A 25,607-nucleotide genomic window follows, 5' to 3' on the forward strand; every position below is an offset into this window, starting at 1 on the left:
CAATTAACACCAGGCTTGCAAGCAGCTGGTCTCACTAGTGTCAGCTTGTCCTTTCTGAAGGCAAAAACAACTACCCACAATGCACTACAAGCTTCACCCCCCCCCCCCCCCCCACCTCACCTCACCTCACTCTGCACAATCTGGCTAGTGCTAATTCAGTCAGTGGTTTCCTTCCGAGGCCCTTGGTCTAAATGCAATTACGTGGCAAACCAGTTAAGCAGGCGAGGCTCAGTGAAGACTTGCAGTCCTGTTCCGAAGGTCTCTCAATGTATTTATGTGAAATTATCTTTCCACTAATGGGAAGGATTTATTCCATCAATTGCATTCAGCTGGTACTGAGAGAGGCTTTCTTTAATGGAGGACAATTGAATTTTGTATTGCTGGAACTTTGTCCTTCTAGTGAATTACTAACAGATCTCAGCGCCTGGCCCTGGCTACTCTCCAGCCTCCTGACATGCACAGTACCTTTGGATTCTGCCTGGACGGTAAGCAGCCCTCTGAGGGTGGTTTCCTTCACGGGGCTGCCCTGGCTGCCCCCACCCCATGCGCGTGCAGGCCAGCATCCTCTGATTGATTGCTCTTTGGGGGATTTCCTGGTCGTTGGGAAACGTTAACTCAGCACCATTTGGCTATGGTTTAGTCTCTGTCCAGCAAACCAGAGCAGATGTAATGTTAGTGCAGGCTCCTGCGGACTGCTTTGGATTCTGGAGAAGATTAAGTGGACTCGCCAAGCCCCTCCAGGCCACTGAGGCCTCATGGCAAGACAGACATTTGGCTCAGAAACCAAGTCCTAGAGGAAAACACTTCCATTCTCTTTCTGTTTAACCACAGTTTCCAGTTGTCAAGAAAACCCTGTTTAGCATTAAGACTTCCCCGCAAAAAAAGGAGGTGGGGAGGTCACTTTGTGGAGGCCTCTGTATGTGTTTCGTGCCATGTGCTTTGTCTAGGGAGGTTTGAAAAGACGTGAGTGCTAGATTTCCCAATGATTGCTTCCTTCACGCAGTTATTCAATGGGTACTACCAGTGGGGTATTGGTCAATGTTTAAGGCTAGATTAGAGAGTGCGAGGGAAAGAGAGTAGGAAAGGGGGAGGGGGTGGGACTGGAGCAGTTGTAATTTGTAGTATTTACCCATTCCTGTGGTATAAATACTCCCATCATGGCTGAATTCAAGCTACTGACATGAAGCCACTGAATACAGAGTTGGGAAGAAATGCACAGTAGTATACTATTATGTAATATTTCTGTGTCAGGGTTACATTAGTCTCAAATAAGCTTAAAAGCAATGATAATTATAAAATACAATCAAATACTTAGGAAGTGATAAGTTTTGAGTATTTGTAACCCTCTAATATAATTCAATTTTATATAGTTTAGGTTTTTTAATTTAAATTGAAAATTTTATTTTGCCTGTATGTATGTCTGTGCACCACATGCATGCCTGGTGCCTGTGGAGGTCAGAAGAAGGCATAGGATCCCCTGGGACTAGAGTTATAGACTGTTGTGAGCCACCATGTGGGTCCTAGGAATCAAACCTGGGTCCTCTGGGAGACTAGCCATATCTCTAACACAGTACAGTTTAATCTTTATTAATGGCCGTTTAGCAACCAGCCTACCGAATTCCTAAACATTTAATAATTGGTTCTTTCAGTTCTTTTTGTTTGTTTGTTTGTTTTTTGTTGTTGTTTTTGATTTGTTTTGTTTTTCAAGACAGGGTTTCTCTGTGTAGTCCTGGCTATCCTGGAGCTCACTCTGTAGACCAGCCATGAACTTGTTATGGACTCGGAGATCCACTTGCCTCTGTCTCCCAAAGGCATGGGCCACCATCACCAGGCTAATAATCAGTTCTTATGAGCTCAAATGGGTTGGTGTTTGCATTCCCGTGGGACATGGACACTGAAGGTCAGGCTTGGTGTTGTGACGGGGGCTAAGATACAATAGCTCCTTCTTGGACTGTAAAACTCTGTCTCGGCAAGAAACCACTGACGAAGGTGAGAATCATTGTTACTTCAGGTTTCCCAGCTAGCTCAGAGCAAACCTGGGCTAGTTGTTTGTTTGTTTGTTTGTTTTTCCAATTGGATAGATGAACTGGGGTCCTCTTGGAAGACAGAACCTCAACTGAAAACATGTGTACATCAGATTGGCCTATAGGCAAGTCTGTGTGGGCATATTCATGATTAATGATGGATATGGGAGGGCCCAGACCACCGCAGGCAGTACCACTCCTGGGAAGGTGGTCCTTGGCTCTATAACAAGGCAGGCTGAGCAAGCCACAGAGCGCAAGCCAGCAAGCAGCACCCTTCCATGGCCTCTACATCAGCTCCTGCCTCCAGGTTCCTGCCTGGAGTTCCTGCCCTCAAACCCTTCATGGTAGACTGCGATTGGGGCATGTAAACCAAATAAACCCTTTCCTCCCCAAGTTGCTTTTTGGTCACAGCATTTTATAGACAGAAATAGAAAGCAAGCAAGGACAATGTCTCTTATTTTCCTCTTGGTCACTTTCTTGGGACAATGGAGGTTGGGGGTACTACTTTCTAGTCACCCTTAGGGTCTATTACACTATCAGCACTCCAGTGAGGCTGTCATCAACTCTTCCTGGTGTAATTAATACCCTTTCCTCTGAGCGTCTCTAGACCTTATGATTATTTCTCCATGGCATTGATTGTCCCACGATTACACCGCTCACCTTTACAAAGCTGGCTCACATGTCTGGGACTGTGACTCACTTCCACTAGGTAGGGCAAGCATGGGATGCAGCCTCCTGTTTGTTAAGTGAATAATGACCAAGAACTTGAAACTCAGAGAGAATATATTGGCTCAAGGTCACCCAGATATTAACTCGATTGGCTTGGTTCTCATTTCTGAATCTTTATGGCGACTGCTGTGTCATATATCTACAGTCACAAAAATCCCAGCTGCCTCCAATGAGCCAGGCACTGTGCTAGGTGCTAGAGTTACTGAGGTGTATGAATCCCAGTTCCTGGTTACTTGCTAGAGCTTACACAAGCCATTTTGAAATGCCCTAGTGTGTGCGTCCCTGTTATCAGAGTGTCAACACATGGAATTAGCATATGTCAGGCAGCTGGGACACAAAACAAGCAATTAGGCTGGATGAACCCTGCCAGGAGGCAGCGCTCCTGGCAGGCCAGCAGGGCTGGTGTCACACACAATGGCATTAGTCCAACTGTACACTCAGAGCCTGAACAAGGTGCCCTTGCTGGTGGCAATGAGATCTGCCCAACTGCTTCCTGAGGCCAGAGGCCAGGCTTGGGATGGAGAGAAGAATCTGCTGGAGGGACAATGGATGGATTGCTACCCAGCCCTCCTTCAAACAGAATGGAACAGAGAAAAAGAAGCAGCCTCAAGTGTCACTCAAGGGGAAAGAGCAGAAAGAACTGTGGTTGGGAAGCCACAGCTTTTCTGGTCTGGTAACTAGCTGACTCTGGAGAACCGCCCCACCTTTGAACCTCCATCCTTTCAGGATTTAAGTGTACTGAAGTTTTCCCCAATCTGGTGTGAAACAGAGTCCAACATGTATTTAAGAGCTGGGGGTTTTGTTTTTCCAAAGAGTTTTAATAGTTTTTACCTGGTGCCATGCAACTCAGTTCAAGCAGCCTTCAGAACAGGTGGCTGGCTGCAGAATCTTAATGGGGTTCATAACCATGCTTACTCTCGCCTCTGAGCTGTTCTTATTGTCTTCCACTGACCTTGCTCCCTGGAAATCTGCCTGCTTATCTTTCAGCTCAGTCAGAGCATTTACCAAGCAGTGGCCACCATTCCTGGCCTGCTGGGCGATTTCTGTAGAAAACAAGTCACACTTATTCCCAAAGTGGGCTAAACTCCATGTAGATGGGGCCAATCACATTTCTCTCATACTCTGTTCCCAGCACTGGGCATGGCTGATGCTCATTTTTAGGAGGAAAAGAAAATCATCTTCCAAGAGGCTGTCCTAGAATTCGAATGCGTGGCATGGCATAAGCTCTTAATAAATTATTTACTGAATCAAGAGATGTGATGCTTCTCTTACTGATGGTGAGGGTGGTGTCAGAGAACCCTGAGCCACTTGACCTTAATGGGGATGTGTTTAGGGACCCCAGGCTGAAAGCACTGAAACTTCTTCCCAAGGTGGGGAGGGGATCCCTGCCCTCAGTGGTTCACTTGGCTTCTGCTTGCACCCCTTAATTCAAAAACTTAACAAAAATGTCAGAAAGGAAGTTAGGTTTCAGGTTTACTGTTTGAGGAATAGTGTGAAAATAGACAAAGGAAATGTTAGCTGACGGGAGAGAATCTACAACTTCTTTTTTTCTTTTTGGTTATTCAAAGAAAATAGCTGATATTCAGGGCATTGGAAAAATCAGTAGGGATCTAGGTAGCAAATACTAACTGCATGCTTTCCCTGCCTTACAGTGTTTGCTGCTCCATGCTGCTATTGGTTATGTAAATCACTGCACTGCATAAGGCACTTTAAGTGGATTTATATGCCTGACTTGTACAAACCCTTAAACTGTCTTCTGTGAGCTCCTGCTGACTGAATGGGATTTTTCCAGCACCAACCACAATTTATCCAAAGTCTGTAAGAGATGTGTCTACAATCATACTGCTTTTAAAGGAGGCTGGGCTCCAGGCCCAAGCCGGGCTGCTCTGAGCCAGTGCTCAGTAGCGTGAAGCTTCTTTGTGTGTTGTGCTATGTTGTGTGGCATAATGAACTAGTTAGAGCCAGCTGGAGATGTCGAGTGTGGCAGCATCTTGCTGGAGAGATTTTTGAAACGAAGATGCTGAACTTGGAACACACAAGATTCAGAACAGATGCCTCTACCATTTACAAGTCTATGACCTTGACCTCCTGATGCCATTTCTCTGTGCCTCCGTTTTTCAAGTTCTAAAACAAAGGCCGTCAGCTGAGTCCCTCTGCCCTATGGTTTGGGAGTTGGAGGTGGAGACTTATGCCCATCACTACTTATAGAAAGTATTTCTGGCAACGCCTGACAAAGAGCACACTCTGGTTAAGGTTTTGTGTTATTTCTGTATATCAGCTTCAAACAGCAACTGGGTTTCTGGGTGTTTCATCTCACCGAATCTTCAAAACAACCTAGTGGGAATCAGGAGCCTCATGATACAAAGAACGAGTCTCCTTTGTCCAAGGTTACTTGTTTCACTGCCCAAGAGCTTGATCTAGGTCCCCTCTCCCAGTGCACTGAATGTCTCTGCATCACCACAGCCTCCTCTGCTCATGCTTCCTGTGATAGACAAGGGGGAACATGCTTAAGCTGCAAAGCAAACAGAGATGGTAATTCCTTTTGAAATCAATAAAGGGATGATCAAGTGGCCGAGGAGGAGTTGTTAGCTGCTCATCAGGATGATGGGAGACGTTGCTGCCTGCATCCTCAATCGAATCCACCTTGTTGCTTTATCATCATAAACATTCATTTCAATGTGGGGAGGGATTTTTAAAAACCAACATGAATAATATATTACAGCTGACATTTTGGAGGAAGCAGGATCTTTATCTTTTTCCATCTTCCAGTAGGTAATTTATCATTGTCTTTCTTTCCTTTTTTTTCCTTCCCTTTTTGGTAACTGATGGGGTAGCCTGTCAGCTCAGTTTGTTGTGAAGGAGCAGGCAAGAGTGTAATTCAATAATAAATTCCCTCCAAGGCCAGCTGTCAGGAAGTTGGTGTTTATCTGAAGTTCATTAGAAGATCCCCATGGCTCAGCCTCTTGGAGGATCTTGGTGGCTGTCTGAGACCTGGGACAAATGTGGGGGCAGGAGTCTGGGATGGGGAGTGAATGCCCATCTGGAACTCGGTGACACCAACACTTGGGTGTAGTTTATGTTTGGCAGTAGATTGGTCAAAATGATATCACATATATGACCATGTCTTTTTTCCCATTACCTTTTCTTTTTGTAAACTCTCATGTTTAAAATTTCTGAAAACTTTGGGTTCTACTTAAAGGTGTAAAAGAAAATTTGAAGGCTTAAGAGGCATAATGGTAAGTTCCCCTCTGATTAGAGCTGACTTTGAGTCTTGAGTCAGACACAATGCTTTCACATGGTTTGTGAATCTTTCTGGGTCCCTGCCTTTACATCCCCTTTCTGGTCCCCATCTACCATGTGTCGCCTTCTCCCACAGGACCTCTGTGCTTACCATGCTCATTTACTTGACTTCCTAAGCCCATCTTGATTTCAAATGTTAGAGCATGCCTCCTAAAGAATGTGACCATAATTATCTTCCAGCTCCATTAAAATCCTCTATTTTCTGATTACCCTGGAAACTCATGCTGTTCCCCATCTTGGTTCCTCAATCTAGCATGCATTTCCAACTGCTGTGTGACTGAAACCCACAGGAAGTAATCCAGTTCTCCCTGCAGCACACACACATCCACACTCATTCACACACATACATATCCACAAACATACATATACATACACGTTTCACATAACCTCACACACCCACACACTCTCAGGTACACACATGCTCACACAGCCACACACTCTCACACCCCTTGCCATTTTGGGTCTTTCCCTTCTGTTTTCACCAAGTCCTATCAGCTGAGTCTTGTAGCATCCTGTCCACATCCATCTGCTGACTGAGTTGACAACCAGCATGACTTTCAATGTCATTTTGTTTCTCAGACCTAGACAGGATTCTCAAATATATTCTCAACCTATATGCAAATAGCTTTGGGTGCTTATTCTGTCAGTCCACCTTCTTGTAACCAGCTACTATTCATGGAGGTGATAGCTGCCTTACATCCAGCTTCCCAACCTTCTTAGTCCCGCTCAGACATCTGCATAGCCAGAAGAGGAAATTGCTCTGCCTTGAGGGTTTCCAGAAGATACACAGGCTGCTGTCCCTTTCTTGGCTGTCTGATTCCACGTTCCATAGTCTGTTGTATTTTCTTTCTGTTTGGACAGCTGGAGACCCTTCTTCCATCTGAGACCTCAGTAGCTCCTTCTCTGTCACTCAAGTCTCACTAGCAAGTGCCCCTCATGATATTCACCTACGGTGGCAGGTAAGGGCAGTTGGTGATCCTGGTATCCTGGTCAGAGAGGACAGTGGTATTTAAAGCATCTCACCTGGTGATGGTGACACCCAGGCTTGTATGTGGATCCCCTGAGGTTCTTTGCAGCTCTATCACTTTGTAAGGTCATAACGCTTGCAGTGGAAGAGTGTCAGGACTACTGTCTTGGTTAAGCCTATGCTAAGCACATGGTTTAGCATGGTGTTGGGCTCTGTGACACAGATGAATGGTGTTACTGTTTGGGTAGGAGGTGTTTCCTAAGGGAAACAGGTGCTGAAGGCTCACATAGGTGACTGGCTCACAACGGCTCTGGCCTAATTGATGGATGGATCTACTGATGGACTCATAATAATTGCCCACATCATTCAGATGGTGAAAACTGCAGGAGGTGGGGCTCTATTTAGGGAAAATAGGTGACTGAGAGGCACATTCTTGGGGTCATTGTCCCAAGTCCCTTCCTCAGTCTCTCTCTGCTTCCTAGCTACCATGCAGTGAACAGTTTTGTTCGGCCACACACTCTTGCACCCTGATGTTCTGCCTCTCCACAGGCCCACAGTGATGGAGCAAGCCACCCATGGACTGAGACCTCTAAACCATGAGCCAAAACAAACCTTTCCTCCCTTTAAGATATTCTCATAGGTATCTGTTGACACAAAGCTAACCAACTTCAACAGGAGGCGGAGGGAGGCCTTCCCTGCTTTCAGTCTTTTCTGAAGTGCTTTTGCCTCAGCTCTGAAACACCACTGTGGTTTCTTTTATGAAGTCCAACCTCCCTTCCTGAGGAACTGTGGCCCACCCCTCCATATTCCATTACTTCTGGCACCCTATGGGGTACCGCAGAGAAGCACGAGAATGCTACCCCTATTGTGTAGCTTCTTGAGTTACGTATCTCTTTGAGGACTCTCCTGCTTCTTCAGAGCAGGCATGGGGGGTGGCTGCTGCAGAGAGGCCTGTACTCTGACAGTGGGTTGTTCATTTCCATCACTCATAGGGGTCCATCCAGTTCCAAGCAGTAGCCTTGAACCCTCAATTTGAATCTCCCTGGGCCTGACATATGGCAGTGAATCTGCAGAGCAAAGAAGTTACCCTTCTGAGGCCTGCCATCCCTACAGAACTCACAAGCACTGTGGGATGACCGTCTGCCTCTTGGAAGCTGTGGAATGGAGTCGTAGTCAAACTAGGCAACTGTGGTACAGCACATAGGGTGTCAGGGTGTGGGTTCGGCACAGGCCTGTTACTGTTATACATGGACCCTGAGGCAGGCCTGTGCATCAGCTGCACCCTGGAGAAGTGGATCCCAATGTTAGCTGGCTGGCCAGAACAGTCTTTTCTTATCCGCAGGCAGTGATCCAGCAATCTAAACCCATTTCTCCCACTGTGGCAGCTGGACTTTTCTGGAGAGCAGTTGATTCTCAAGCTTTGCCTCCAATTAAGAAAGTGGAGCCGGCAGCTCTTCACACCATCGCCTCCGTCACTGCACCATTAGGTAATTATCCGAGGTGTGTCTGGGTGGTAGGTGCTTCCGGTTGAGCCTTTGTGTACCCCTTTCCATTTCACTCCCCAGGCAACCAACCCTCTGACACACACGGGGCTCCCCTAGTCTCTCAGATGAAGAGACTGGACCTCTGGAAGCATAACAGTTTTTCCCCAAGGCCATAGAGCAGGGAAAAGGACGCAACTGCCCTTCAGCCCAGGTCTGTCTTAATTGCAAGGCTTGTGCTAGTTTGTGATAGGTTATCACTATAAAAGCCACCATCTACTGATCTGTTAGGTGCCAGGCTCAGCCCATAACCAGGAGGAGACTCAGGGGATATGTTCCTGTTGGCGTGGAGCAGGCTGGCACGAATAGGACACTCCCTAAACAGATCCTTTATTTTAATCTTTTTATGGCTGCGATGAAATATTTACTATATTTCACACATTCATGACTTGCGGTAAAGTCAGGAAGGAAACACTTACACCACCCTCTCACATGAGAGGAAAGAAAGCAACAACCTGAGCTGGGTAGCAGACTCCACTTCATCCCAACTGCACGAAGAAGTTATACCTCTGGACCCACTTGAGACCATGGAGTAGGCACCTGATGCTTAAGTGTTTCTGATGACCAGTCACCCAGGCTAATTTGACAGAGGGATGTTTGGGGACCCGTGGTGATTGATGGCTATTTCTTCCGAATCTAGATCAGCAAGTAGCAGGGGCAAACTGATTCTGGCGAATGCCAGGAGAGAGGGATTTCATACTAACATTTTGGAACCTTCCATTATCTGCTCATTTGTAGAACAAATACCATATTCCTTCTTGAGGTGTCACAGGTTTGGAGAGATGAACAGTCTCTGCCTTCCAAGTGTCTGTAATGTAACTGAAGGTAACAGATGCGTAAACAAGGACCTGGGAACTGTCTTCTCTAGCTTCTGCTCCTCACCTGCAGTGTGGTGTCTGGCAGGTGACCCTGAATCCTCTGTATAAAACCAAGTAAAATATGTAATGTGTCCATCTGTCCTCCCTTCCCTTTCTTTTTTTCTCCTCCCCCTTCTTCCTCTCTCCCTTTCCTTTCTCCCCCTTTTTTTTAAAGTTTTATTTATTATGTATACAGTGTTCTGCCTACATGTATGCCTGCAGGCCAGAAGAGGGCGCCAGATCTTGTTATAGATGGCTGTGAGCCACCATGTGGTTGCTGGGAATTGAACTCAGGACCTTTGGAAGAGCAGCCAGTGCTCTTAACTGCTGAGCCATCTCTCCAGCCCTCCTTTCTCCCTTTTAATTTTTCATTCTTCAAGGCAATTTATGTGTACATGCATTCCTTGAGCAACTACTGAGTACTCTAATGCGTGAGACACAGGACTTGCCTGGAGCACACAGACCAGAGGGGCAGCAGATACTGGCATGACTCATTTTATTGAGTCCCTCATCAGAGCCATGTACACAGGGGTGGCAGAGCCGGGAGCTCAAGCGGAGGTTAGCTTTGGATCTTCCACTAGCACAGGCTTCTCAAGTCCACACTAGCCTTCGGTACTGGAGAAGCAGTGCTGAGAACCCAGTGCAGGCCCCACAGCCTCCCGTAGTGCTTAAGCAGCAGGCTCAGCACATAACCAGGAGGACACCCCAGGGGACGTGTTCCTGCTGGCACAGAGCAGGTTGGCATGAATAGGGCACTCCCTAAACAGAACAGCTACAGGCAACCGACAAACCGTAGCCCTAATCGGATGCCATATGGGCTGGTCATGAAAGGCTGAGCAAGTAACATTTTCCTTGGTAGGAATATTATTTATATCTGCAGTTGATTAAAAGAACTCACGCCAGGGGAAGGCCCACAAGCATATATACAAAATCACACAATTGAATAAGATAACAGCAGCTTCCTGCCTAGAAATAAAAGCGGCAGCTCTGGCCAAGAAACGTCATTTTTTTCCCCCCTCACTCTTGCTGTTCCTAGCTCTAGCATGTGACTGGACTTGTGCATGTGGAAAAGCCACTATATCCCTTTTGGGATATGTTTAAGAATGTGCCCTCTAACGTATCCACATAAGTGGGACATGTGTGTGCGTGTGATGGCTTGTGGAAGTGAGGTTGACGTTGGGTCTTCTATGCTCTTCACTTTATTTTTCCAGACAGGGTCTGTCACTGAACCTGGAGTCTGACATTTCAGCTGGAATGGCTGGCCAGCGAACTCTGGGGATCTTCTTCTCTCTGTTTCCTCAGCACTTGAGTCCCAGCAGCGTGACTTGGTGCCTAGCGTTGTATGTAGGTTCTGGGGGTCGGAACTCAGGCCTTCAGGCTTCTGCAGCAAGCACTCTCCTGAATGAATCATCTCCTCAACACTACCACCCACACCTCTAAAGAGGTGACCCTTTGAATGCTGCTGTGTGTTATGACCCCCTCTCTGGGCACAGAGTACTTCTGTCTCTCCTTTCACTTTTCCCATGTCCCGGAGTCCCCCACTAGGACTTGCCCACGGGGCACAGTGGGAAGAGTCTCTCATGGCTCTGGAGTCTTTGCGTCTCCACCCTTACATCTGCTCCTGGAGCCAGCACTGTGTGTTCACTGGTTCACCGTCTGCCTGATGTAGAGTCTTCCCAAATCAAGAGCTTTGAACTCCAACCACCGTGTAACCTCCAGAGTGACTTTAAACTGCCAACAGACCCTTCCTCCTGGGTCCCTTTCTACACTGTATCTGCTCCTTACCCTTTCTCTGCTCAAGGTGAAGCCATCGCTTTCCTCCTACCCCCTGGTCCTGCCTTTAGATCCTCATCCTGGTGACACCACTATCCACTCAGACATCCACCGACAGGAGACCCCTTGGACCTCACACCCATCTCTGTCCAAGCCATTGCTTCCTCCTTCCCACAGTCTCATCGCTTCCCACTTTCTCCGTAGGATGGGGACCCCTTGGCCCAGAAGTCCTGAACACGGAGGCACATGACCAGTGACTCCTGGATTCACTGTGCTGACTCAGTGGAAGCGGTGCATACATGAAGCATCACTGTATTGGAAGACATTCCAGAGAACTTACTATAAATCTTTCTGGATGCTGCATTGGTTTAATGCCCTTAGCAGATCAGAGCAGACAGTGCCATCTTTTGCTGGCTCCCGGATGCTGCCACGCCTCACGCTTTTCTGTGAACTCGTTCTCTCTCCTCTGAGCCTCCTCTCTTTCACTGGCCTAGTTAACTGTCTCTCATCTTTAAGACTTGGTTCTCACCAGGCAGTGGTGGCACACACCTTTAATCCCAGCGCCCAGGAGGCAGAGGCAGGTGGATCTCTGTGAGTTCAAGACCAGCCTGGTCTACAGAGTGAGTTCTAGGACAGCCAGGGCTGTTACACAGAGAAACCCTGTCTTGAAAACAAAACAAGACAAGACAAAACAAAACAAAACAAAACAGACTTGTCTTGCCTACTCATGTCCTGGATTCTCCTGCCCAAGAGCACCTCCTCTGTGTCCCTTAGGGTCCTTGTCACATATTTTTGGTCAAGCATATCGTAACTATATTCATTTTATAGCCCAGTAGACAGTAAGTAACCAACAGGCAGACAGTATGTTCCACTCATTTCTGTCATCTTAGCACTGGACCGGCCAGCACACAGTGGGTCTCAGTGAGGAAATGTCCAATGGATGACACAACTGTCAAACAAAGAATGTGTGGCCATGTGGCCTGGGGTGCCGCAGTGGTCCCTGCCTCCAGGTTAGTAAACAGCTCTGAGGGCAAACAGTGTCAAAGCCCTTCAGCTCACGTGGAGACCACAGGATCAGAAAGAGCTGACTGCAAAGTGGGTATTGATCCAAGATTCCCCTCAGACCTTTGATTTTTCACTCTTGCCATCTATCACCCAGTGGGAGCGCCAGAGCTTTGCTCATAATTTGGAAGCCCTTGGACAGCAGTTTTGTCAGTGTGGGTACTGGAGACTGCTTCTTCGCCTCTCCTGCAAACACATTAGAACCTCCAGGGCCCACCGACCCTCTCAGTTTGCTCACACCCAGACATGACTCAATCTCCCCGCAAGAGCTGCTGGTGGAGCTGAGCCCCAGCGACTCACCCTCCATCAAAGGGGTTCTCGCCAGGGATGATGTGCGTGCTGTCCCTGCCCACGAGGAACTTGATGCGGTCGTAAAAGGAGTGCAGGTTCTGTTGGGATACAGGGGCCTGTGTCTCTTGGATGATGTCCAGAGGGTCAGGGGAGCCGAGGCACAGCGGGTTGACATGACAGAGGGGCTGGAGGCAGCAGTCAGGGTCCATGCAGTCCACCAAACCATCTGCAGGGGCGACAGAGCACGGAGTTTATACAGCTATGTTCAATCAGCCATGTTAGCCTCGCTTTCCTTCCCTGGCAAACTTCAAATGCAGACATAAGCCAAGGTTTTTTTTTCTGAGCACAAGAAGACCCAGGTACTTCAGATACTTCTGGCCCCCAGCCTTTCAGTCTAACAGGTGATACACATATTAAGTAAGTCAGCATATGGTGTGTGCATTGTTTTTCCTCTTCTAAAGCAAAAGCAGGAAGAGTTTATGGGAAAGCCCAGAGGAGAGAGAATGCACACTCATCAGAGATGCTAAGCCAAAATGCTGGTGTTTGGGGGGGCGTAGCAAGGGATGAGGCGGCAGTGTTGGTTGGGGCAGCTGTGCTGGACTGTTTAGTTCATGTTCGTGAGCTGGAATTTTGCCCTCAGGCAATAGGTACCCCTACGGGCTTGAAATAGAAGGTGACTTCATTTGAGGCACACTGTTAAAACTCACAGGCAGACAGGAAGAGGAGTGGCGGTGCTGAGGCGGCACAGAGGAGAAATAAAGCCGCTGGTCAGAGCGGCCCACTGAGGGAGAATGGCCAGCAGATGCTTTTGAGAGACTCAGTGGATAACACCCGAGACCTGGGGACCACCTGGCTCTGGGCAGAAGAAAGGGCGGTAAGGCCCTGTAACTGGAGCATCTCCACCAGCTGTGGGATCGTGTGGCTCCCAGGCACAGCCCTCAGCCCTTCAGAGGCCCAGCTCTGCCTTCTGTGAGCTGTCATTTGTAGGGAGTTCTCTTTACCACGTAGATGGGTAGCTTCAGGACCCCCAAACTATGACAGCTTGTCGAACTTTCCAAAAATGCAAAGAAAGAGATTATCCCAGGTTACAAACTGGCTTTACTATTGCGAGGTACTTTTATAGTCCCCAAATAACAGTTTAGGATGGGTATCAAACCTAGAGAACAGAAGACAGTGACCACAGCGTGGGCTAGGAAAAATCCAGAGTCACATCTGTATATATTAGAGGCAGAGATGACACATGTACTGCCTGAGTTCAAATCCCAGCTTGCCTACTTATGAGCTGTGTGACACTGGAACACTTTTCTGCCACCCTGGTCACAGATGTGCTTTGGTCATCTCTGCTGTGCCCTTAGCACTTAGTAGACATGTTTAAAACATGACTGTTACATGAATAACAGCAACAACAAAGCCAAATAAACAATCAATGACCGAAGCAGGAGATACCGTGAGATGCTAGTCTGTAAAAGTCAGAAGATGATATCTTCAATCAACCATATTCAGCAGTATGATATGATGGTGGGATCATGAGACTGAAGTTTATTTATCAGCACTGTCTGTAAGACTGACCCCAGACAACTTGCCAAGTTCAACCTCTCGGAATACCGTGCCCTCACCAATAATGTGGGAGTAATCCTGGCACACCCATCTCACTCCCGTTTCCCTAGGGTTTATGGTGTAGAATCCGCACCTAGGGCATGGCATCCATAGGACAGTACACCCACTGGCTAGCCCCAGTTCTCACCTCACTGGCTGAGTCGCTCAGGCCTATCCTTCTAGGATGGTTCATGGCAGAGTAAACAGTGCTTAAGGAACTTATCTTTAGTCAAATGGCCAAGCCTCTTGGTTGAGCCCAATCCCAGTTTCCCATGCCCCCTAAGTAAATTAGGGTCAATCATCCCTGGCTATATTCCCTTTTTTGTTGTTGTGGTTTTTTCCACTTTTTTCTCCCATTTTCTGTATAGTACCCAAGAGCCTGTGGCCTCTTGGATGGTAGCACAGCCACAGAAACTGGATTCCAGAGCTAGATAGCTGAGGATCAGATGTCAGATGACCTTGGAGAAGTCACTTAAACTATCTGGTCTCAGATTCTTACATCTTTCTCTCTTTTGAAAATTACTACATTTTCTTCAGGTGTGTTTGTTTGTGTGTGTGTGTGTGTGTGTGTGTGTGTGTGTGTGTGTGTGTGTGTGTGCGTGTGTGTGTGTGTATAAAAGCATGTACCATAGTGTGCATGTAGAGCTAAGGAGACAACCATGGGAATCTCTCCTTCCACCCTGTGAGTCCTAAGGATCAAGCGCAGGTTGTTAGGGTTGGTGGCAAGTCCCTTCACCCACTGAGGCATTTTGCTTAGCCAGCTTCCCATGTTTCTTATGAAGATAATAGGAGTGTTATGTAAGTTTCCATCCCATAATAAACTATGGAGCACTACATCCCCAAATCCAACAGTGCTGAGTACACAGTAGGTACTAATACAGGGTAGTTTCCCCTTTGACCTTGAACTTACAGAACCACCCTGTGTCCCTCACCCCAGTATTATTTTAGATGGTAACCTTGGCTTGTCTTCTAGCTTCCAGGTCCCCCCACTGCCTAGCGAAGCACCCACCCTCTCCTGCCATCGGCAGGTTTCATCACACGTTTTTTCCATTGCCCTCATCAGATGTTGCTTAAACACATAATTACAGCCCAAGCAGAGGGTTATTTGCATTCTGCTATTGACGTGAGCATGACAGCTTCAGTGGCCGTATCCATAACTCCGCAGAGATGCTCCATTATTCAATCCCAGCGAGCAGGGACGTTGACCATTAAATCAGCTAGCACAATTGAAGGGCCGTGAAAAGTCATGGCTAATTTGAAATTTTATTAGCTCTTGCCTGCTCTTGTTTACCACCAAAGTAGTCCCTGGAAAGCCAGTCTTCACCTTTTTATAAACACTCTTCTTGGTGGCACCTGGGAGGGACTGTTTCCTGTCAGGGAGGGATGCCTACTCTCCAGCCCTGAGGAAGGTGCCCCAGGAATAAGGGTGGTTCTCATCGACAACTGTATTGGGTCGATGAGAGTGACAAATGGCAGTGATGTTGGGCCCTGAATACTTGATAAGGACTAATGGCCTTAGCTGCCACCCATCCTGGGAGGTAGCCCTGTCGTCACTGTCAATTCAGGGAGGGAACCACAAGTCAGGAGTGGTAAAGCAGTTGAGGGGGGATTTGAACTCAGTTCTTTCTGACCTATGGAATGCTCTTTAAGGCATTCTGGAGAGACTCATGAGCATAGTTTTTTAAGTGGAGAGTAGGAACTTAGGAATCCTACTGAAACAATGCCCTTCCATGCCATGCTCAGCACTTAAGACAATTTCTCTCTATCCAGATGGCCACACCCCATCCCCACATGAGTTGTGTGACCCTGCACAAGTTGCTTAATGTCTCCAGCCTCAGCTTCCTTAGTTATTCATAACAACAGACAAAAAAAGATGCTTCGTTATTTAGACTGGGGAATCTGTCCCCATCGCCTGTACAAGGCTTCCTTTGGTATCTGTGACAGTGAAACAGATTGTCTAGAAAAGTTGTAGCTTGACTGTCTCCAAACCCTGGAGACAGCATGCATGCTCCACAGTGAACCATATGCCATACCTTAGGCATTTTATTTAGGATTGCGTCTTGCATGAGTTCTGGAAAATTCTCTTATAAACTGGGAATGCGCCTCTATTTCTCTTTAGCCCTTTCTTCGGGATACTAATAAAAGTTCAAAGGGCCGTCTCCCATTTCATGCCTCTCAAGTACTGCATTTCTATCTTTTTATTTGTGTCTCATTCTGATCGATGTCCTTAGACTTCTATTCTACTTCACTTATTTTTCCTTCATTTGTGTCCGGTCTGCTATTTAATTCGTCCCCTGGCTCATTAGTTTGAATGACCATACTTTAAGATTTGTAGATGGTCTCTTTGGGACTTTTCAAAGTCTGCCTGTCTTTTTCCCTGATAGTATCTTGTTCCATCCTTATGGTTTTATACATAAGTTTATCTCTGTAGTGGTATAAAACTTATTTATGGTATAGTCTCTTTCGGATCACATTCTTGAGAGGGGCAATCCTCTTGTATGCTATAGTTGTTAACCGCAGCCTGTAGTCAGCCACTTCCCACCTGTTCTAGAATTCTCACTGGGGATCTCACATGCTTGGTTAACCCTCTAGCATGATTTTTTGGTGACTTCTGCCTGCCATGCCAGAGTACCACTCATGCAGGATTGCTTTTTGGGTGGATTTTTCTTTTAGCTTGGCATTAGTACTCTGGTAATAAGATTATTTCAGGACCTTTATGCTGTGAGCTCTGTCTCTCAAAGATGTCTCTTTCTGCACCCTAGCTCCATGCCACCCACTCTGCTCTGACAGGCACATGTTTTGGAGCTCGCCTTTGAGGGTTCCAGTTCTCTGTGTGGTGTCGGCAGCAATGCCTCACTGGGAGCGTGCCCTGTCACTATGAGTGTGTCATGGCTTCTCTGCCCACTGCTCTGGCTTTCCGTTTCATTTTATTTCTGAGTTCCAGGGCCCCTGCTCCCCCTTTCTCCTTAGCTAAATTTTAAAGGTAAATTGTTGTATCTTGTGGTCAATAGGGTGCTATGATGACCTACTTGGGCATTTTGCTGGAAATAACTGTCCCAGCAAAAGCTCTGAGCTTTTTGCTTCCATCTGTTAAATGAATCACCATGAAACCTACTTCACAGAGATGCTGTGAGAATCAGAGAGGGAGGTGGTAAGAAGCTCCTATGTAAGGACCCAGCCAAGGACACTTGTGGCTTCTGACAGGTACTTCCCTTCAGCGAGCATCCTGGTAACCTGGCAACCAGCTGCCGTTTGATCAAGCCCCGGTCTCTTCCTCTGCACACATTCCAGGTAGGGTTTTGGGTACAGTATGACCTCAAAGGACTGAACTGGATAAAGACAACCCTGGTGACACATGTAAATTAAGGTACTGAAGCTCTCAGGGCCCTTTCAAACTAGTGTCTATAAAAAGGAGATACCACAAAAACCACACTCCCGCCAGAAACTTTGGGACTGCAGAATTGCCCACTGTGTGCATGCATGGTGGGTTGTGATTGATGCCAGGCTAGAAATTCTGCCTTCCTTCACCTCCTTCTGCTGATGCTTCCTCCTCACACACTTGACAAATATTTGCTGAGCAGTAAATGTGGGCAACTCTCCTATTGTCATATTTAAATGAGACTCATATTTTGAAATGAATGGGACCCACAAACTTCACTCTCAAAGCTGCATTATATTAGCCCAGCGTTTGTACATAGCCTTTGTTTTCAAAAGTAGCATATAGCAGCCTGTAACACTGTGCATGTCTGCTCCACAGTGTGTGTGTGTGTGTGTGTGTGTATGTATGTATGTATGTGTATGTGTGTATATGCATGTGAATGTATGTATGTATTGTATGTGTGTATATATGTATATGCATGTATGTGCATGTGTGTGTTTGTGTGTATATGTATGTGTGTGTGTACATGCATGTGTGTTTGTGTGTGCTCTTTCACAATTCAACTTTCTTAGGCATCAATGATAAGTTTTTAGAAGATGTGTATGATAAGGAGAAGTGCTTTGGACAGGAAAGTGAATTCTTGGGAAGAAACAACTGAGCTATAATTGGGGAGCACCTCTGGTTTGGAAGTATTTATATTTTCTGGGTACCTCATGGCTCATTTAACTGTACATTTCAAATGTGATTTATAAATTGTCTGTGTTTCATATATTTGATATTTTCATTTAGAGGTCCTCATTTGATCACAGAAGGAAAAGTCAGGCACACAGAGAAATACCCTCAAGGGCCTTCAAATTTTCAGTGAAATTCTTCTGACTTAAGAACTTAACTTTTGGGAAAGAATATTTTTTTTCTCTCCAGAAACTTCCTTTTTCTTTGATCTCCTGAAACCTCACACTCTTATATGGTGATGGTGTGTAGAGAAATGGAAGAAATGCGAAAACTACCTTTTGGGCTCCTGGAGGATGGAGGGGCGCGGCGGGTACCACATCCAAGAGTGACCTCAGATGGAGAGTGGAGGGTGAAGCAAAGGGAAGAGAGAGGTGTGATTGAGTGATTTACCCTGAGTACTCTGCCAGTGAAGAAGAAAGGCAGATGAGGGGCAGGCGAGGCCAGGGTCTCCGGGACAGAACATTAAACTTTCTCAAGGGGATCATGTACTCCTGACCCTTGAACCCGAGATTCGGGTACTCAAATGCTGTGCACACTTCCACCTGTGGGCCCGCACCATGCCATCTCCCATCCTCTTCAGTGCCTGCCATGCAGGGAGGTATCAACTGCTCCGCAGAACTGGGAGAAGACAGACATTTAGGCTGGAAGCGGTCACTTTAGCCGTGGCTGTCATAAAAGTGAGTAGCAATATGCTCATGAAAGCCCATGGTGGGAGGCTCTCCAGCTTCTTGGGATTGTCCAGAGGTCAGTGGTTGTAAAGGAGGAAGTTAGCAAGCGAAGGCTTGGTGTCTTCCCCACGCAGTGTCTATACTTGGAGCTTTACAGTCAGGCACTGTGGTGTGGAAAAGGGTAAAGACCTCTGCTGGTTGCGTGGCTCTTCTTTGGGAACATATCCTAAGGACCTGATTAGAAATGGCTTCCCCTTTGCTATGTGACCCCAATAGCTGCTGTCCCTGAATGGTCACTTGATAATAAGTCTCTTTCTCTCCTGCCAGCATCCCCCTTAGTAAAAATGAAGGAAGCAGCCTGCCTGATACTCACCTCCCAGGATTCACATGCCATTGGCTGTCTTCACCAGGGCTGGCCAGTTGTGAGTTCTACTCAGAGTAATGGATGAGCTAATTTTTTCATCTTTCCAAAGGAGGGTATTGGTTTGGGGTTGAGATTGAGTGATTTACCCTGAGTACTCTGCCAGTGAAGTGGCGGAGCTGGGAATTCAGTCCCTCATCTTTCTCCATACATGGATGTTAGTTATTTCCACAGTCTACATCTCTTTACATCAGTGCTTGGGGTATTCTGGTTCCCCTCACTCCTGTTCCACTGAGACAGGGGCTGACTTGCTTATTTCTGCATCTCACATACATAGTACAGTACCTGGCCCATGCAAGCATCATGCTCACTGTGTAAACGAACAAATGCATGGATGATTATGTGAGGCTCCCATATGTAATGGATGAACTGTTTGGCCAGGCCCATCGAGGGTGGGAACCGTGACAGAAACTGTACCGGGAGAGCTCAGCCCTCTCATTGAGAAGAAGGGAAGCTCAGGAGGTAGTCGAGATCCCCCAAAGTGAGGACCCACCTCAGCCCAGGGTGGGATATATCCTAGAAGAGAGACTGCTTAACTGCAGACTAGGATTGCTAAGAACAAGCAGTTTCACTGTGGCTGTTCCAGGCTTTCTTGAACTGGTGGTTTTGAGAGCCTCTCTGCCAGCTTGCATCGGCCAGCCTCATCTTGCTGTTGTCTGCAGTCTGGCCATAGAACTGTCTTACAGCAAGCTGTGAGCAGCCCTGGGGGAGGCCCTGGGGAAGGAGGCAAGGGTATGCCTCCCCTTTCTGTACACATCCCACAGAAGTTTTTGTCATTTGCTATAATGAATTCCGTGCCTTCTTTCAAAAGGGCTTGTGAAATCTTTATCTGTTCCTTGGAACACAAGATTTTTAAAGGTCAATTTCTCTCTTGTCTCTTATCACGAGAAACGTGGTTTAGAGATAGTCTGGAGGGTGACCAGATTCTAGGGCTTTGTGTGAGCCCTCGTTCCCACAGTGGGAGATGGGGTGGAGCGGGAGAAGGAAGGATGGAGAGCTTTGTTTGCAGTTTTCTTGAAATTTCTCCTTCTGGGCTGCATCTGTCAGTTGGGGTATTGCAAGTCACAATTGTCTTTCATGGGGCCAAGAGCATCGGAAGACATGATGATACCTTGAAGCTGCTTCGAGAAGCTTTATCAAAAAGGAGCTGGCTGTTTAGATTCCAGGGGAGTTTTTATTCTGGCATCTTCTTTACAGACACAGCTCCTGTCTAGTCTAGCTCTCCCGCTGATCCACTGTGTGAGGCTGGGTAACTTATTTCAACTCTCTGAGACTCTGTGTCCTTGTATGTAAATGTCTCTGCCTGCAAGTTTGTTGAGGGGGGCGGAGCTTGAAAATGAGGCATATGTGGACTTTTTATTCTATGAATATGCACTTGTTTGGAATAGTTTTTTTTTTTTAAGATGAGGTCTTAATTGGTAACCCATGTTGGCCTTGAGCTTGCGATCCTCTGGCCTCTATCCCCCAAGTGTTAGAATTATTGGTGTGAATCAACATACCCAGTTTGGAATATGGATTTTAAGAAAGGAAATAAAAAAAATTAGTCAAAATCCACCAATATATATAAAATATACTATACCTTTGTGTGAAAAGGGTAGTATAAAACTTCACAGGGAGCAAAATTCCAATGAAAGACAATTATATATCAACATATATTTTATGGTAAACATGATGCTCTGTGATTTCAGGAAGAAAGTTGGGAAGAGAGCTGACACTTGCAAATGATGAGTTGAGTAGCTCACCCGAGGCCACACAGTCAGCACAAGGAACCCAGAATCTGGATCTGGGGGATGTGATTTTCCTCTTTGTGTTACAGTGCCTCATCGTAGGCATTTTAAAGCCATAGCCTGTAGCTTTTACTATGACCCTGCCATGGAGGCGCCCTGAGGTAACAGACACTCAGCACAGGTGGAAAACAGTTTCACCATCTCTGAAGCAGGTGTGGGAATTACGTGGATGGTCGCTGTGTGTCATGTGAGAAGATGTGTGTGATTGCGTTTCATGAAGGGATTCGTATAGGATAAGAGAGAAGAAAGTCGTCATCAGCAACTGAGACACACAGAGGAGCTGAGTGAATGTCAGAGCTCCAGTTCTTGCCTCTCTGGGCCCTCTCAGCACCCAGATCCCTGGGGTGAAATCTGAGGCATCTGAGAAACCCAACAGAGGCTTGGGAGACCAGCAGCTCCCTAGTCACATTCAGGATGCTTTCTGGTTTTCAGTTCAGACAACAAACAACCATATGTGAAAACAAAACAAACCAATAAACCTGCTCCCAACTCAACCATATTGTGTAACTTTTTTTGTGTGTGTGTCTCACAGATTAAAAACAGTGCAATAGCGTTCTTAATGAACCTTGGAATTCAACTTGAATTCGAAAAAGATTGCTTTAAGCCTAGAAAGTTGGGGAAATAAAAAGAGGAAGGAGGAGTTTTGAGGTAGTTTGAAGGGTGGTTGACACAGTAGCCAGGTCTGAGGTCTGGGTATAGGGAGGGCAGCCAGGCCTCAACCACACTGCTCCTAGTCAGTGGTATGGCCTGGACAACAATAGCTAATAAGCCTTTGTGTCCTTCTGCTAGGGAGATGGTGAGGGACATCAATACCACTTTCTTCATAGTGTCCCCATTGAGCAACAAGCCATCAAATGATACTGGAATTCTCCCATGCTCTAGAAGGCTCTGTGACATTTTTCAAAGCCTCTTTAGGCCTAGGTAGACACTCCCCACATTTCAAGGAGGAAGAGAGTCTCTGGGAGAAGGCAGAATACTCTAGATGCACAAGGCTACACGTAGTAGCTCATGCTGGAGCCTGGAGTCTCAGTCTGGGCCAAGCTACTGGGTTTTTTTTGTGTGACTATGAGATACACGGCTCACATCTTACTCTGGTTTTCCTGTTTCCTTGTCTGCACCATGCATGAGGGGAGAAGGAAGGAGATGGAGTTCCTTCTAGCCCTGTTACCCAACATTAAGCTCTGCTAATTTCTCCTCCAAGCCCCTGAGTCATTTCAACCACTCAGTGGGCCTCTTGCATTATCCCTCTCCATCCTGAACTACTTTCCAGCATTCTGCTGCATCCCCTGCCTTGGCTGACATGAAGGCGCTTATTTCATTCTGCTTCCATTAGATGTAGTCATTTGGAATAACAATTTCTTCTGAATGACTGTGAGCTTCCTGAGGGAGACTGGGCCATGATCACTGATCCTTGGATCCCCTCAGAAAAGAGTGTAGTGCCTTGTCAATAGCAAGAGCCAAGAGCATGTATGCTCGATGAAGGGAAAATAGTGCAGTGCTAAACAAGGCCTATGTGTGTGCTCCCGCACAGTGGAATAGTGCAGTGCTAAATATGGCCTATGTGTGTGCTCCTGCACAGTGGAATAGTGCAGTGCTAAATACGGCCTGTGTGTGTGCTCCTGCACAGTGGGGTAGTGTGGTGCTAAACATGGCCTGTGTGTGTGCTCCTGCACAGTGGAACAGTGCAGTGCTAAATATGGCCTGTGTGTGTGCTCCTGCACAGTGGGATAGTGTGGTGCTAAACATGGCCTGTGTGTGTGCTCCTGCACGGTGGAACAGTGCAGTGCTAAACATGGCCTGTGTGTATGCTCCTGCACAGTGGAACAGTGCAGTGCTAAACATGGCCTGTGTGTGTGCTCCTGCATGGTGGGATAGTGTGGTGCTAAACATGGCCTGTGTGTGTGCTCCTTCACAGTGGAACAGTGCAGTGCTAAATACGGCCTATGTGTGTGCTCCTGCATGGTGGCTCTACTTTTCCTTCTACAAACTGTCTCTGCTTGGGCAAGAGATAAAAAGACAGTAAGGGTAAGATTTGCCCCTCCTAAGCCTATAGTTTATTTCATCCATGCTACTTTACAAACAAGGGGCCCTCTGGGGTTCCTCTGGACTCCCCCAATGGACAGAAAGCCCACTGAACTTAGAGTCTACCAAAGTGAGGTATCAAAGACTTGCCCTCCTGAGAGGGTTGCATTTCCAGTCATGATGACCTATGGGAGGTCTTCCTGGGAAGCTGTGCCTCAATTCCCTCTGAGGTGTCAGTATCAGCTGAATGGCTGGATACTCTTCTGCGAGGGCAGGAATCCACAGTATCACGGTTACCTCCCTTTCCTCTCTCTCTCTCTCTCTGGCTCTTACACTTTGCAAGGGCAGAGACTCTCAGATTTATTTCTGAAGCTCTGGGAGCCAGGGCCTGACGCAGTGCAGATGCTCAGTGAACATTTGTGGAGCAAATGAACGAACCCACAGCACAGCTTTGTACGGTGTTGCCACAAAGTACGTACAAACTCATTTTCCTCTATAATATGCTTCAAGAAATGTATGAGGTATGTTCTCTCACAGTTGGGGATTTTCTGGTTGTTCTTTTTTGCTTTTTGCTGGCTCATTGCTCAGAGCAGCTGGAGAAGGCTCCATTTCCCTAGGGTCTGGATCATTTCCTATAACACGGGGTTTGGGGCTACTGTGGGCCCAGGTCCTCTGTGAACACTGGTTATTTCAGTATTGGCTGTCTCCGAAGCATGGTCACCAGGGTGTATACACTAGTGCTGCATTTTATGGGGCAGAGTGAACAAACCCTGATCTGTAGCCTGTTCTTGTGTGTGTGTGTGTGGGGGGGCACTATATGTTCTCTGAATATCACAAAGACACTTAGTTCCTTGGCTGCCCAGATGTTCCACAGCTGTGTGAAAGCTTGGGCCAAGACCCTGGACTCTGGGGAAGGAAATGGTTTCCCAGTGTGGCTTCTCTCCTTTTTCCTACTTTTCCATGGATATTACTGTTTATCACTGGCCTTGCAGCCACACAGGCAAAATGCAGTGGGATGATGAGGGCATCGTATAGACAACGGAGGCTGATCTCTTTCCTTCAGATGGAGTCTGATTGTTCTTTCTCTTGCCTGAAGACAAGACTGCTCGATACCCTACCCCACTTTGCCCTGCCCTTTTCTATGTGATCTCTTGAGAACAAAATGCCCCTTGCCTCACATAAAACCCCTTCCTGCTCTAGTAACACCTTCCCGACAAACGCTTTCCCATTCCCACAACTAACACGTAACCCTGCAACCACACTTAGCACAATCCATAAAACTCAACCTTCCTCTGAGTTTCTGGAGGATGAGCAGGACTCAAGCATCTCTCTCCCTGGTTCAAGATATGGCCCTCCAAAAGAGACTCTGCATGTTTGGGCAACTGAATGATGGATGCTCTCTCCAAGTTTCAGCTAGATTAAGGGACATATCAACACTGTGGGATTTCAGGAGGACACACACACCTCTGCTCAGAGATCAAGGCCTAACCCCATGGGCACCTTGTTCATAGTTTTTCTCATAGTTGGAGTCGGGGGTTATCTGCATGACTACTTTCTGAATTTGGGCAGTGGAAAGAATGACTGCAGGGCAGTCCGGACAAACATCAATGCTCTAAAGCAGCTCTTCTAGGATTCCAGAGCCAAAGCAGCCAAATGAATCAGAGTGACCACAATAGTACACACTTGGCCTTTGGATCCTTAAGTGGTCTGAGATTGTAGAAACACTGTAGGTAGGAAATTTCCAAAAGGTAGGATACCAAGTTTCTAGTTCACCAATTTCTAACATTCTGCAGAACACAAGGAAGTCTCTGGGTTTAAATCAAAGAGAGCTGCTTAAGTGTGTCAGCCGCCAGCATTAGAAAGAAAAGCTTTCTTTGTTTTCACATCTGTCTTTTTTATTTTTCCAGTAGTTCTCTGAGGTTGGTAGAAGCAGATTCTTCTAGGTGGGAATGTGGAGTATATTATGGAGTATATTATGCAAGTTTACACACTACAAAAATGGAAGCTAATTTTATGACTAATATAAAGACTTGAATAACCTTCATGGGAAAACTGCCTCACTTTACAATTGGAGAGAGTAAGGCTCAGAGACACTGGTATGGAAGCCCCAGGTGGAGGTAAGGTCAGAGCTGGAATCAACATGGGTTTTCACCCCAAGTTAATATTTCATAAGACTAACCCCTCTTCTCTTGGGTTTTGGCTGTCCGGCACTTGACAAAACTGCAAAGCAAAGTCAGCTATTATTACAAGCCTATAGGGATGAGAGAGTGTGAGGGGAGAGTGTCCCTGGTTGTTCCTGAGAAGGGTTACCTCCAGAAGCAGAGGCGAGACCTTGATCAAAGTGAGTGAACCTCCTCCTCAGGAGAAGCATCCTTCATGGCTTCTGGGATACAGAAGAGGGTTGCTTCTTCAAGCCCTGGCCAGGTAACCATTCCACCATGGGGCTAACTGAGGATGC

The 25,607-nt window shown here is 46.8% G+C and overlaps 1 protein-coding gene across 1 annotated transcript in view; it reads right to left on the reverse strand.

Annotated features, from left to right (window-relative positions):
• Nucleotides 1-25,607, reverse strand: part of Tenm4 (teneurin transmembrane protein 4) — a 735,358-nt gene that overhangs the window by 73,359 nt on the left and 636,392 nt on the right. Inside the window, 1 exon segment of the mRNA XM_052714273.1 lies at nt 12,554-12,770. Within this exon segment, the coding sequence (XP_052570233.1) occupies nt 12,554-12,770 (217 nt within the window).

Source organism: Peromyscus californicus, unplaced genomic scaffold (assembly GCF_007827085.1).
Source record: "Peromyscus californicus insignis strain IS unplaced genomic scaffold, ASM782708v3 Scaffold_4__1_contigs__length_199733344, whole genome shotgun sequence".
Classification (NCBI taxonomy): Eukaryota; Metazoa; Chordata; class Mammalia; order Rodentia; family Cricetidae; genus Peromyscus; species Peromyscus californicus.